Source organism: Vigna radiata, chromosome 7 (assembly GCF_000741045.1).
Source record: "Vigna radiata var. radiata cultivar VC1973A chromosome 7, Vradiata_ver6, whole genome shotgun sequence".
NCBI classification, from domain to species: domain Eukaryota; kingdom Viridiplantae; phylum Streptophyta; class Magnoliopsida; order Fabales; family Fabaceae; genus Vigna; species Vigna radiata.
In genome coordinates, this window is record NC_028357.1 from 2457385 (window position 1) to 2472000 (window position 14616).

At 31.7% G+C, this 14616-nt stretch overlaps 2 protein-coding genes across 3 annotated transcripts; one reads left to right on the forward strand and one right to left on the reverse strand.

Moving 5' to 3' along the window:
• Positions 1–403: 403 nt before the first annotated feature.
• Positions 404–3940, reverse strand: LOC106766996. 2 transcript variants are annotated; one of them, XM_022782797.1, is made up of 9 exons: positions 3740–3940; positions 3507–3651; positions 3295–3385; positions 2600–2797; positions 2239–2468; positions 2022–2153; positions 1684–1751; positions 1517–1599; positions 404–733 (listed from the first exon to the last, which is right to left on the reverse strand). In XM_022782797.1, exons 1-9 carry the CDS (start codon positions 3856–3858, stop codon positions 591–593), a joined length of 1209 nt encoding a protein of 402 aa, XP_022638518.1. In that variant the 5' UTR covers positions 3859–3940; the 3' UTR covers positions 404–590. The 2 variants fall into 2 exon arrangements, with proteins under 2 accessions (XP_022638518.1, XP_014507290.1); XM_014651804.2 differs by having other exon boundaries at positions 1517–1578; positions 3740–3937.
• A 3605-nt stretch (positions 3941–7545) lies between these two features.
• On the forward strand, positions 7546–10936 carry LOC106767145 (thiosulfate sulfurtransferase 18). The gene is made up of 6 exons (XM_014651980.2): positions 7546–7706; positions 7803–7883; positions 8015–8094; positions 8193–8263; positions 10406–10459; positions 10557–10936. Exons 1-6 carry the CDS (start codon positions 7684–7686, stop codon positions 10737–10739), a joined length of 492 nt encoding a protein of 163 aa, XP_014507466.1. The 5' UTR covers positions 7546–7683; the 3' UTR covers positions 10740–10936.
• Positions 10937–14616: the final 3680 nt, after the last annotated feature.

Below are 14616 nucleotides of genomic sequence, written 5' to 3' on the forward strand. Positions count from 1 at the left end.
CTCATTATTCTTAATTGTTCGAAATGAATTTATTTTTAGATGCACTTACTATGATATTGTTGTATAGACCGATTGAAACTTTTGAAAAATATAATAGAGAAATTTGTTTTGGAGAAAAATAAAACAAAATTCAATTCATCCCTCTCTTAATTTTTATTGATCATTTGGATAATAAAATAGTCAAAGTATGCAATATCTGAATACTCCTTAACAAACCTTTAGATAGATAATGCAAGATATTGCACCCTTACATCACAATTTTTCCTCTGAAAAAAGTGATAAAAGAGAGTAAAAATTTTCATCAATTTTCCATTATACATGAAATGAACAAGATAGGAAATAGGCTAAGTGCAAGTACATTCTGTTGTTAATATTACAGATAAACTACTCTCAGTGCTCAAAGAAAGTATAATGATACTCGTATGTTATTTAAGATGTCTAAAATGGAAACAAATTGACTTTGATGATAAATCTTTTGCATGTCAAACATTATAGTTTGCTAGTTCATATTTCTTTCCACTGGAGAACTATTTGTAAGGATACCTTTAACACCTAAAATTATCAGGCATTTAAAAAGAATATTTTCTAACTTAAAAATCTGAAAAGACTAATTTTGTGAACTTCGCTATAAAGAGGCCACTGGTTCGTGATGTCAAAGGGTCAAATCGCCATGTTTTTGGTATGCATCCTCCCTTGCAAGGCCAATTTCTGGCAGCATCTATCTCTATCAGCTCTGTAGATTGAAATAAGAATGCAAAAACATACAGAGGAACAAATAAATCAACTAACACAACATGAAGCAAATACTGTGAATATATGATCCAACGAGTAATATCACTACAGCAAAGTAAGCGTCCGCTTACTCTATCCATTAAACAGGTTAGACTCCTTTTGACTAGTAAATTTGTTTTTTTGCATCCATTTCAAGTTTCACTAAAAATTACAAAAATGCCAGCATTTTTATTGTCCCCTTTGTTTGTATGATACAAAATAAAAACATTTCATTGCCTCATCTTTTCTTGCACAAACTTTTAAAAACAATAAATACTGTATATAAATAATACTACTTGCTTGTCATAAATAATATAAAAATGAATACAGAAAATATTTTTGATATCCAGAAGCATCCTAACTTTTGCAAGTTAACTATGTCCACCAAAATAAGAAATATATCGCAAAAGATCAAGCAGACCAATTGATAATTTTGTAAAACTTTGACAACATTCAAGCAGAACTTTTTCCCACCACAAAAGAAGCAGATTGGGTGAAAGAGGGTTTAAAGGCTTCAGGATAGAGGCAATATGTGTACGCATCTAAGAATGGGGAATGTCTACAAGAGAAGCACACAACATTTGACAAGAAACAAGCATAGTACAAAAGCTAACCATATTACTGAAATGGATACGATTAGATGAAAAAATGGATAACACGAAATAATAAACATGGACCAGTAGAAGTACTCGTAAAATACAGACAAAGTTTTCACCAGAAATAATTTGAAGGGTGAAGGGCATACCTGCAGCTCTATTTTCCTTCAAGAATTGTTCCACCACATCTTCATTCTGAGCAACAGTTAAGCTAATCGACAAGGTATTTTGTCTGAGTAAAATTGGCATATGATATGGAACATTTGGGCTGAGTGAATTAGAAAGAGCCGAAGAAGTTACAAAGTAATCAGGTTACCTGCAAGTGCTGTAGACAAGGGATCCTCCCACTTTTAGCAGTCTGAAACCATTGGTGAGAAGATTGAGCTGCAGCCAGACACAAAAGGTATGTTCGTTAAATTAAGGTGAAATCTAAGACTAAAGGCATTCATGCCTTGAATTATGCCAAAAATGGCAATAGAAACAATCTACAATATCTATCTTCTTTGCATACTTTTGGGTTAAATATGGCAAAAAATTTTAACTTTGTGGACATGAAACAGAAATCTTAATAGTTTACTATCACATTACTAAAAATGAATGATTATTCCAGTGAAATATTCTACAGTAGAGAATATGTATTAATGGCTCATTTGCCTGAAGAGCATGTAAGTCATCAGTCCTCTCAGCATCTAATACACGGCGTTGAAGAGTTCTCCAGCCCCAATGTTCAAACTTTTGAATATGTTTAACTGAACCATCATGAGTGCACTCTGCATCCACAAGGACCTGCATCCCAACAGATCATAAAATATTCAGGGTTGCTGAAAGCAAAGAACAATGCAAGATAAACTCAAAATGAAGTATATGTTACCTTGTCATAGCCCTTGTTTGCAATCTCATTATCAGATAAAGTCTTAAATAATTCTCCTTTAGTAAGACCAACAACCCCAGAACGATGTCCATAATAAATGACTTCAGGAGGCTGAGAGCTAGACACCAATTGTGGAGAACCACTTTTGACAGCTCTTTTCCTTTCTTTCCATGGTCTTCTTGATGTCCACTCCTTGAACACATCCACTCTTTCTTCCGATCCAGACTCGCCTGTTTGATACTTGATAGAAAGAAAACATTTCAAAAACAAGCAACACAGAATAATAAATATAATATAAATTTAAATTCCCGGTATTGCATTCCAGGATGAGCCATCTCTATAACAACTAAACTTCAATTACATGATTCACAGTCAGAACGGGATCTGGTAGGAATAACTGAAAATGATGTTCCATCAGCAACAAAAAGCCGGCATTGATCACCAAGCATATATTTTTGCAGCATTGTCCTACATGCAGCCAAACGATGCCTTGCAGCATCTACTCCTGTCACAGAGCCTGAATCACCAAGAAGGTCCAATATCATACAAAGTTTAGCACCTGAAAGTAAAATTGTTACAAATTCAGTTATGATCAATATTGAGTCGTTTCTCTGGTAAACTGATCAATTACGGTCAATGTTGCTCTTTCAACTAAAAACAAAATCCTGCAAAGGAAAAAGCAAGTAAAAGCATCACTGAAACACAGTCATTCATTCATTTTCTTCCCGAAATGAAGCAATCTTAATCTCAAAATCATGCATTTTTGCAACAGTACGGGAAGAGAATACTCCCTCTAGTCTCATATAAAAAAATAAAATCATGCTAATTAAGAAAGATCGTTAGCATCCTTTAATTGTATCAATCTCATTTAAAAACCACACTTTTTTACCCGCATCAAACTTCCTTGGAACTTTGATATCAAAAGCACAACAAGAGAGTCATTGACACAACAAAACCTCCATTGAATGAAGGGTATTTTGATAATCGTAAAAACAGTTAACACTTGCTTATATTTGAGACTTATAAACATAAGCAAGTAAAGAAAGAAACATCTACCAGGAGCAGCACACAGGTCGAGGACATGATCTCCAGGTGACACTTCTAAAGCCATAACCGCAGCTCCAGAAGCAGCATCAATTCCATATATCTGACTCAGAGGAAATCCAACAACAGCCTCACAAACTTAGGCTCTCAAAAATTACATTTTGACATTAAAATTTACTTGACTGTTGTATGAAGACCCAAATCAAGATTCCTTGATCAGTTACCTTTCCTTCCCGGTATGCCCTAGAGCCAGCAATTTGAACGTGCGGTGGAAGAGAGAAAAAGCCCGATAACCACTCTACTTTTTCGAGGTTGCACTTTACCTCTGCTTCAACCTCTTCAATACATGCTTCACAACCAGGTTTCAACCTTCGAAGGCACAATATAAATAGGAAAAAAAAAGTGAAATTGAAAGGCAAAAATGAAGGAGGTATAGAAAGGGTGGAATTGGAATTACCGAATGTATCTTGGGGTGGAATCGATTGCAGTGTAAAGGGAAGGATCGAGCCCATTGGCCTCCAGGAAGTGAAGGAAAGCCTCTGGCAGTGGCGCCATTGCAGCGTTTTCTCCTTCCATCCAAAGCTCAATTCGGGTTCAACTTCATGTTTTGGTGGGTTGTGCTAACAACCAATATTAAGAAAATCAAATTAAGGTTTTTTCTTTTATGTTCTGTTTCCAATGTTGCTAACTTAGATACAGTTATCATTGTACCGTTTTATTTTATTTTTCTCAAAAATATTCTTTTAATTTTGTATCTGCTCTTCTTCATTTTAAATTTCTTGTTTTAGTCACTTAAATTTAAAAAAAAAAAAACATCAATTTTAAAGTTCTACAAAAACATAGTTAATATTTTCTATTTTAAAATATTTAATTTTAACGATTTGATTATGGTTTAAATTTACTTAAATTAAGTATATTATAATAAAATAATTAATTTAAATAGTTCATTTCCTTTTAATTGTCATTATAATAGTTGTAATTTGTAAAAAATATTTGATATGATATAAAAATATTGGATATGATAAACTCGCTCTGGAATCTCTAATATGCAAAATTATATCCAAATATTTTCAGAAATCTACAACTCTAACATTATAAACGTAAAATAATTAGATTATATGTTTAAACAATTTTAGTTGTTGTTATAATAATTTTAGTTTATAAAAATATTGCAAATTGCAAAATCTTCTTCACATTATCAAACACAATTTTAATGCTATAATTTCTCACACTCGATAGGATGTTTTCAATATTATAAGAATGAGTATTAAAGATACAAAAAGATACAAATACTAAAAAAAACATATAATATGTATGTGGTATGTAACAACAAACACGAACAATTGAACATGCAAGGTCCATTGTTTTATATGTATAAATATACGAAATTATACATGACCAATTTTATTAATTTATTATTTTTGTCGCAAATAGTGTAGGATTTATGAATTATTTGATCAAACATTTATTGTTAAGTCAAAAACATAACTAATAGTTAAAATATAACTCCTTCTATTTAAATATTGTAACAATCAAAACCTCAATTAGACGGTAAACTAATCCACCCAACCTCAACCATGAAACAATTGATGCACCCTTAACCAAAATCATCATGCACATCTCAAAATTAGTAGTAATATATTAACTTTATCACAAAAGATGCTATCATAGCATTCGTTTGTATCAATAGTTGAATATTTCATACTTTCATCACAACGTCCCATAGACTAATCATTTGCATCAAGTTCAAATGAGTTTATCAAATTTGTTTCTCATAAATCTTTGAACTCTAGTTTTAGCTTATGCATATTCACAAACTCTATATAACATGAAATTGACAGTTTATCAAGTGCATTTGAACATCATATTACCTATTACCATATATAATATATAGTTTAATCATTCTGATAGTCTCTATTTTCGGTGATTTTTTTTCAATTAGATCTCTCGTTTTTTCTTTTTTTCAATTGGGTCCCTATTTTTGAAAAATTGAACCAATTAGGTCATTGTCGTTAGTTCCGTACTAACACCGTTAAAAAGGATGACACGTGTCAGCTCATGATTTTTTTGAATTTATTAAATATATTTTTAATTTTTTATTTTATTTTATTTTTTTATTTTTTATTTCTTTTAAAAATAAAATTTGCCACGTGTCACGTTGACATTGTGCCACATAGCAATGACAGTGTGAGGTGGCACTGACAGTGCCACAGTGCCACGTGTCATTGCGTTTGTTTTAATTTGGTCCCTGTATTTTTATTTTATTCCAATTTGGTCCTTGTATTTTTATATTGTCTCAATTTAGTCCTAATTTTTTTTAAAATTTAATAAAATTTGTTTCTTCCCAACTAAAATACGGTATGTACATTTTCCAAATTTTTTTCTTTAAATTTGTTTCTGTTAAGCAAATTATTAGTAATCATGTATTTCAAATCGAAATATTTAACTCTAGAAACTTTTTATGAATTGTTGAAGAAGTATTGAGACTATACTTGTATAGATTACCTTCACAAAAATATTTATTATTGAGATGTTAACTTTTATAGGTTACTCATTCATATTATTTAGGTTAAATGATTTCTTTANTACTATATAAATAAAAATGTGTCATATGTTAGTTTGTAATTTTTTTATTTTTCTAATAAAAAATTAATTTGTATAAATTTCTTTGTAAAGATTTATATACAAATAAATTTTTGTTTGAACTTGGAGGGAAACAAAATTGCTTAGTTTTTTTAAAAAATAGGATTAAATTAAGACAAAATAAGAATACAGGGATCAAATTGAGACAAATTAAAAATATAGGGACCAAATTGAGACAAATCTAATGACACGTGGTCTGATAGTGACACGTGGCACTATCAGTGCTACATTACATTGTCATTGCCACGTGGCTCAATGTCAACTTGACACGTGGATATTTTTTTTAAAATAAATAAAAAAATAAAAATAAAAATATATTTAAAAAATTCAAAAAAATCACAAACTGACACGTGTCATCCTTCTTAACGGTGTTAATACAGAACTAACGACAATGACCTAATTGCTTCAATTTTTCAAAAATTAAAACCCAATTGAGAAAAAAAAATAAGAAACCTAATTAAAAAAAGTCACCGAAAATAAAAACTATCATAATTATTAAACCATAATATATCTTATAAAACGAGTAACCATATAAGAGTTAGTATCTAATTAAAAAATGTGGATCCATCAACTATTAAGCCATGATTCACACCTATATATAAGACTTTCATCAAACAATTTTATAAAACAATAAATTTGTGACACTTTTTTTCGTCTTCTTATATTATGCTCTTCTTACTAATCTCGACTCATTATGAAATTTCTCATTTTACACGCGAATTTTTCACCATTTATGTTTTGTATTATGAAAATTCTTAATTTTCATTCGAGTTATTTATTTTATTATATTAAATTTAAAGTTTTACAATAAACAATTGTACGTAAACATAAATTTCAAAATATACAAATACTCTATAAAAAAATAAAAACTAAATTTTCAAGCCAAATTTAAAAATCAATAGCCCATTTTTCACAAAGTTTAGAATAATCTTAGACGGTGACTTGAAGAAAACAACTGTAGTTAATTAATTTTTTTTTAAAAATAATTACATCCGAAAAAAAAAATCTCAATTTGTGTGAATTATTATAAATTTTGTGATGCAGTGTTGTAAATATTTGGGTTAAATATGTTTTTAGTCCCTATACTTTGGGGTGATTTTGGTTTTAGTCCATTTTCAAACTATGGTACAATTTTGATCCTTCAAACTTTAGAAAACTCTGATTTTAGTCATTTTTACCAAAATTTTTTAACTTTATTTGTTGGTAAAAAGAACTAAAATCAAAGTTTTCTAAAGTTGAAGGACTAAATTATACCTAAAACCAAAGTTTTCTAAAGTTGAAGGACTAAATTATACCATATTTTAAAAATAGATTAAAACCAAAATCGTTCCAAAATATTTTCACTCTAAATATTTTTGAATCGTGTTTAAACTCTATAAATAAAAAAATCGAGTTAAATAATTTATCTTGAAAGGGATGGGAACCATGCTAAAATGGAATCCGACACACCCTGCTTCTAATCTGACGCGACACGCAATTCAAACATAATTTAATGAGTAATGGTACTATTTTATACTTTTACATTTATTTAATGTTATTTTTATTTATTTTTTATTTTTTTATATTTAATTAATATTATTCTTTTTCAATTTCAATCCTATCCATCCACATCCACTGCTTTGAGGAACTTTACATTGCCAAACACAGCATAACCACCAGAAATCTTCTTCCTCTTTTTTCACTTTTCTTCCTCACCCTATAAAGATCGCTTCTTTAAACAACCACACACTACCAATTAAACCACACCCACTTTCCCTCATGGGTTCTGTTGGAATCAAAAGGTTTGTTTCAGAATCATCACTCTCTTCAACATTTGCCTTAATTCTACTTTCAGACTCACTGAATCAGTTGATCATTATTGTTTTGGCCTTCTGAAGCTCGGGATCCGAGGTTGTCACCATTGATGTTCATGCAACCAAGGGTTTGATCCAGACCGGTCATGTTTATCTCGATGTCAGGTAACAAAAAGTTCTGATTTTTCTTTTCTTTCTGTTTGTTGATTGAAAATCAATCACTGAAATTAATCTCTGGGTTTATGCATAATCGTGTTTATCTTTTGGGAAGAAACTGAATCTTATGGTAATAATAGGACGGTGGAAGAGTTTCAGAAAGGACATGTGGATGCTGAGAAGATCATTAACATTCCGTACATGTTTAATACGCCAGAAGGTAAAACATTTGTGATATTGATGTTCTTTGTTTAGTGGCAATTGCAAATTAATTCTATGATTAGAATGTGAAATGTTGTGATTAATTTTGGAGAGAAGGTAGGGTGAAGAATCCGGAGTTTCTGAAGGAGGTTTTATCAGCGTGCAAGAAAGAAGATCGCATCATCGTGGTAACTTTCTTTTTCGATGCTTAATAGAAAAATTCAGTTTATTGTCCTTTTCATGCTTAAACTTGTTTTCTGTCTATGTTTACTACCATATTTAAATTTGATTAGTCAAAGATTTTGAACTTAGTTTCATTTGTCACTTTTAATCTATCATTCATACTTTTTTTTTACGTAAACTATATTTTTAATTTATTAATAACTAGTTTTAATAAGCAAGAAATTAAAAATGCAGTTCATGAAAAAAGTAGTTTGAATGACGGTTTAATAACATGACAAATTACTAGTTTTTTTTTTTTTACTTAAATGGGCAAAAGCATAAAGATTTTACTAAATATGCAAAAATTTTAAAAATTACAAATTTGAACAAGTTGTGGGAGGTCATACGACTTCAAATAAAGAAGTTGTACCCTTTGCATAACTTTATCCTAACATAATAGTCAATGTTGAAGTTGTGCACCTTAAAAACAATTTTAGGACCTAATCAATTATCAATTCTTGTAATCGATTTAAGTATGTTGAAGTGGTGCAGAGGCACAACTTCACCTTATATGGACAAAAATTATTTGGTAATTGATTAGAGTAAGGTTATAATCGATTACTAGCAATATAAATAAAGAAAAACTTTATGGTAATCGATTACAGCATGGTTATAATCGATTACATAAATGGGCAAAAACTCTCTGATAATTGATTATAGAACAATTGTAATCTGTCAGAGCGGCTGCAACCGCGTTGAATAATAAAACAAAAGAGTTTTTAATACAAACGTGTGCCTTTTAATTTTTACTTAATTAAACATACTACACAAATAATAATAACAAATAATAAGAATAAGCTTGAGAGAAATTTACACATATATTTTTGTTTTTTTTTTCAAAATAAAGATTGAAAAATAAAAACAAAAAGATAAAAACAAAAAAATAAAAACATCCCTTAGTAGGTGTTGATTCTCTTTGCTTGAGATTCTTTTCTTTTTTTTCTTTCTGCTGAATTTTTTCAGAAAATTGAGAATACGATTTTATCCTGATTCAAATCTTATCAATCTTACTTTTAATCACTTCTCTTAAATCAAGATAAACAGTTTACTATGTTAGTGTGAAGTCATGCAGTGACACAATTTCTTCATTTGAAATCGTTTATGTCCCCATGATTTGTCCAAATTTGTAATTTTCAAAACTTTTACCTACTACGTAAAATCTTTATCATTTTTACCCATTTATGTAGAAAAAGCCAAATTACTATTATATGTTAACGGCACGATACTTTTAGTAGCTTAATTAGTTAAACGCATTCATAATGCAACTTTCTATATGAAAAAGATTTTATTTTATTTCATTTTAAATGAATTTCATCATATTATATTATTTTAAATAATTCTTAAAATTTTATTTCAACGATAAAGTCTTATAAAAAATTCACTTTGTCACACTTAATATTTAAATAATTTTTCTTTTTGGAAATTTATATTCTAAAAATATGGTGCCTAATATAGTTATATATATATATATATATATATATATATATATATATTATAAGAGATTGATATATCACATCAACATTACTGAATAAGTTTATTAAGTGATATTAATCTTAAATTTAAGACTTTTTTTAACGATTTTATAAGTTAAAACTAATATTAAAAAAAGTTTAGAGACTTTTGATGAATCTATAGATAAAAATCTAAAAAAAAAGTTACTCACTTTAGGAATATTTCAGTAAGTAGACTAGACATTGAAGTTTAAGGTTATTATATTTAGGTGAAATTAAGGGAGATATGATGAATTATACATTCTAATGGACATTGTCGTTAACTTTAGTTAGTTAAATAAATGCCATTCTTCAGAAGTATAGGAGCACAAACATTGATTAGCATGGTGAAAAGAAACTTGTGAAAAAGTGGACAAGAGAGATTAAATGCTCGATTTTTTCACACAGATATCATATTATTAATTTCTTTTTATCAAAATAGTACACTGTAACTTTTATTTATTAAAACAAAACATTTTTACTGTGTTAATTCATATCATCAGAATTGGATTATCGAGAAACTCAAATTTAAATATTTCTGGTGGAAAGCATGTGAATGCAAAATCATGTTGAGAATTCTTAAATTTTATTTTGGTATAAAATGAATTTGGATTACAGGGTTGTCAAAGTGGAGTGAGATCTGTGTATGCAACTAGTGATCTTCTGACGGAGGTAAGTATCAATTCTATTAAATAGGGAGAGTATTTTTAGAATTTGATATTTAGAATATGATATAATAATTGATGTTATTTTTGATTCGTTTTGACAGGGTTTTAAAGATGTGAGGAACATGGGAGGAGGATATCTTGAGTGGGTTAAAAATCAATTTCCACTGAAAATACCTTTGGATTTGGTTAAAGATGAAGTTCCACTGAAAGCTCCTCTGGATTTGGTTAAAGATGAAGTTACAGTGAAAGAACCTTTGGACTTGCTTAAAAACGAATTACCATAAAAAACAATAATTCAGTTAAATTAAAAAAAAAAAAAGATGCTTCTCATCAGTTACACGAACATTCTGAATCTAGTATTAGTATTACCTTATCTTTGCTATTCACTACTGTAAGCTTGTTCATTAATAATGCAATTAAGGAAAACAATGTATTGTATCCATTAAGTAATGCAACCAGTTTACAACCACTAGCGCAAAAACACTGTTTAACGTCACCCATTAGACGTCGGTTTCGTGAAAAACTGACGTGTATTATTGTATGGTGATATTATCGTAAATATATTGGAAAACTAGACGTCAGTTTCTTAGTTAGGCGATGTCTATGACATCATAGACGTCGCACCTGCCAACTATCTGACGTCCAATTGCCTGAGTCATGTGATAAGACAGTCAATTCGACGTCGACTAGGAAAAGGCACCGACGTTCAAGTCACTGACAGGAAATCAAACGTCAACCGGTTCAACTTTCGATGTCGCACAGACGTCGGATCCCTTGAAAACCCGACGTCGACTAGGCTACAATTAATGTTGTTCACCTAATTCCCAGGCGCTTAGAAGTCACATAGTCCAGTGGCGATGTCTAAGGCCTGTCTGGAAGGCGGGAAGACAAAATTTCTTCAATTTAGACGTCGGCTGGGAGGGGCACTAACGTGAACTACACTGACAGGAAATCAAACGTCAATCTTTTCAACTTCTTTGACGTAGAATAGACATCGAATCCCCTGAAACACCGACGTCTATAGACGTGGGTTTCTGGAGCAACCGACGCCCCATTTCATTTTAAATAGACCGCAGACTCTTATCGCCATTCAGTTTCTGATCGTGTCTTCATCTCTTCTCCTTTTTCTCTGCTTCTCCTCTTCTTTTACTCGCTTGCGCACCTCTATTTTTTATCTCTTGCAGCATTGCATTGTGGTTTCTCATAACGTCGTTGTCTTCGTCCTCTCCTTTTTCTCTCTTGCATCCCAGGTGCGTGGGTTTTTTTTTATGCTTTACCGTTTAAACTTTCTTTAATTTTTTATCGATTATCTTGTCATTCAACTGATTAAAATTTGGCTTTCTTTGTGTTGTGTTTTAGTGCAGTTTTGATCCTTTCTTTGGGTAACATAGTGTACATTCTCCCTTTGCTGGTTTCCTCACAAGAAGAGTGACGATCTTTTGAGTTTTCTATGGCTTCTCGACCCAAAATGGAACTTGGGTCCTTGTCTAGTTCTTGTCTCACAGTAATTTTTTTCTTTTGCGGTTGAATAATGGGAAGTAGTCATGGACCCAGGTTCGGTTTTGGGTTGAAATGTCATAGAAGATTCAAAAGACACAAGCTTTTTTTGTGGGGAAACTAGTAAGAGGAGAGTGTTGCACTATGCTATTGAAAGTCTGGATCAAAACTAAAACACAACGCCTTTGTTAGACGTCGGTTAGTGCATGGTCCGACGTCTATAAGGAACATAGACGTCGGTTAGTGTCATTTACAACTTCTATATATTCATGTTGACGTCGGTTTAAGTATAGGTGGACGTCTATATATAGTAATTAGACGTCGGTGTGAGTATAAGCAGACGTGTATATAGACGTTGGGTCAGAGGAATTGCGACGTCCCGTAAACGTCACCCGTATAGACGTTGGTTGTGAAAGTGACGTTAAAAGCCCAAATTAACCGACGTTAAATAGCGTTTTTGCACTAGTGAACCATTCAAAATATGGTTTATTTCCTTCTTTCGTTTTATCTGATTATTCTTTTATTATATAATGTTCCAATCAGATGTACTTAGGCATATAACAATGAAAAAAGAAAAAAGAAATCTTTACGAGAATGTGGATGTTTTGAATGCAGGGAACATTAAACGTTTAAAAGGAAAAAAGAAATGTCGATAAGCCAAATAACGAATTTGTAAAGTTAATTGTTACACTATTATTTTATACTATAAGAATTTCAATAAGAATTATAATTTTTTTATACCTTATTCTTATTGCATCGTTTAACTTTTCAGTCAACCGTTAATTAGATGGTTAATCTCAATATCTTAAAACATTTTACTCGAAAATTGCATGTTAATTAAGGGAAGAGACTCAAGGGTAATTCTTTCAATAATCATCAAACTCCAAAAAAAAAATGTTTACAGGGTATGATTATCAATTGATTGGATTGTAATTAGGTCAATATTAATTAAAAACTCATTTTGAAATATAAAAATACAGGTTTAAAGTAATAAGGTCTAATAATCGTCTATTGACTTAAGTATCAGTGTATCTTTTAACCCCATCTCATGCTCTAAAAATAAAAAAGAAGGCCAAAATCCCTCGGAAAAGGCCACAAGCCGTCGCTAAATACCTATTATCGAGGGCTTGGCGACGGTGAAAAAGCCCTCGAAAAATACGTCGTCGCTACTTTTACCGAGGGCTTTTGACCCTCGATAATTACCTAGGGCTTTTGGCCCTGGGTAATTACCGAAGGCTTTTGGCCCTGGGTAATTACCGAAGGCTTTTGGCCCTGGGTAATTANCGAAGGCNTTTGGCCCTGGGTAATTACCGAAGGCTTTTGGCCCTCGGTAAAGCCTTCGGTATGATGCAGGGATAAATGTGTTGTATTTGTTTTTCTTGTCCAACCACACATACCTACAGTGTACACAACATACACAGACCTGCATAACAGTTTCAATCCACAAACAAACTGCATATATATTGTCCATCCCAAAATATTCCGTTCATTGATGAAAAATCATAAAGTATTATCATAATAATGTATTGACATCCATTATGTTCTAATAATATCATAATAGTAATATCATCTAATTCTAATAAAAAATAAATGTCCCAATATCATAATGTACTAACATTTAAATGTACTAACATCACTATGATCAATAACAAAATGAAACTAAAATTTTACAAAGTCTTCAGACGTATCTTCATCATCCTACTCATCTGTAGATGGTTGGACTGGTGTGGACTGGACTGATCTGGGCTGATGAGGGACGGCGGGTGACGGGGAGGGTCGTGGCTAGGTCAGAGGGACAATGGAAGGAGTGTCTGAAGTTTGAGGCAGCTCTCTCATGACCAGGGACTTGAAGCTTGAAAACTCGTCTTTCAAGTTAGTGTATTGTTCTTTCAATGCACGGTTTTCCTGGTCACGTTGCTCTAGTAGCTGTGTCAAGCGCTGGATGGCCTCGTCAGCAGAAGGGGTGGAAGAAGAAGAAGGTTGGTGCTTCAGTGTACCTCCTCTCGATGCGGTATAGTTTGAAGCAAGTTGTCCTGCACCGTAGACTCGTCCCTTTTTCTTCCCACCAACGACATCGACCCAACACTGTGTCCTACGGATGTCGTCATCTGCATTACTCGCATCATCCGGTGTAGGAGCTGACCCATGTTCGGATCTAACCTGTGAAAGTCTCGTAGAAAATTCTTCCTGCTGAAACATTAAAAACAATGTCAGGGCCAATATGCAATAACATAATCACGTGGATTACTAATACTAAGACTGCTATTTACATGAGTCTTGCGAGAACTTTCATCAACGAATTCATTAGTGCCCTTCCGAATATGGGTCTGTGCAAAGACCTCGTCAACATGGACCGCCCGTCCAAGAGTTTGTGCCTGTCATATAATTTAGACTTATTAGTGTATATGAAATAGAAAATACATAAGTTATATATGAAATAAACAGATTCTACCCTTAAAAGTACACTCTATTAGGTTTCAAGTAGTCAAATTTTGAGTTGTACCTAATTGTATGCTTTTGAATAGTTTCCTAGGTTCATTTGAATACTTTATACATGTTAGGCTCTTCGCATTAGTTAAAACTCGTCTAAATTGGGTCTAGTTCCAATTCTTCACCTTTTAAGCACACTTTTTGGCTTCAAAAGACTCAAACTTTGAGTTTGAG

What these genes read in the sequence shown, in the direction of transcription:
- LOC106767145 (XM_014651980.2), top strand. Translation starts at nt 7,684, where the DNA reads ATGGGTTCTGTTGGAATCAAAAG. An exon ending in CATGTTTAATACGCCAGAAG is followed by an intron (nt 8,095 to 8,192) that starts GTAAAACATTTG and finishes TTTGGAGAGAAG; the next exon opens with GTAGGGTGAAGAATCCGGAG. An exon ending in CTAGTGATCTTCTGACGGAG is followed by an intron (nt 10,460 to 10,556) that starts GTAAGTATCAAT and finishes TCGTTTTGACAG; the next exon opens with GGTTTTAAAGATGTGAGGAA.
- LOC106766996 (XM_022782797.1), bottom strand. Translation starts at nt 3,858, where the DNA reads ATGGAAGGAGAAAACGCTGCAATGGCGCCACTGCCAGAGGCTTTCCTT. An exon ending in CCGTTCTGACTGTGAATCAT is followed by an intron (nt 2,469 to 2,599) that starts GTAATTGAAGTT and finishes AGTATCAAACAG; the next exon opens with GCGAGTCTGGATCGGAAGAA. An exon ending in CTTGTCTACAGCACTTGCAG is followed by an intron (nt 1,600 to 1,683) that starts GTAACCTGATTA and finishes AATTTTACTCAG; the next exon opens with ACAAAATACCTTGTCGATTA.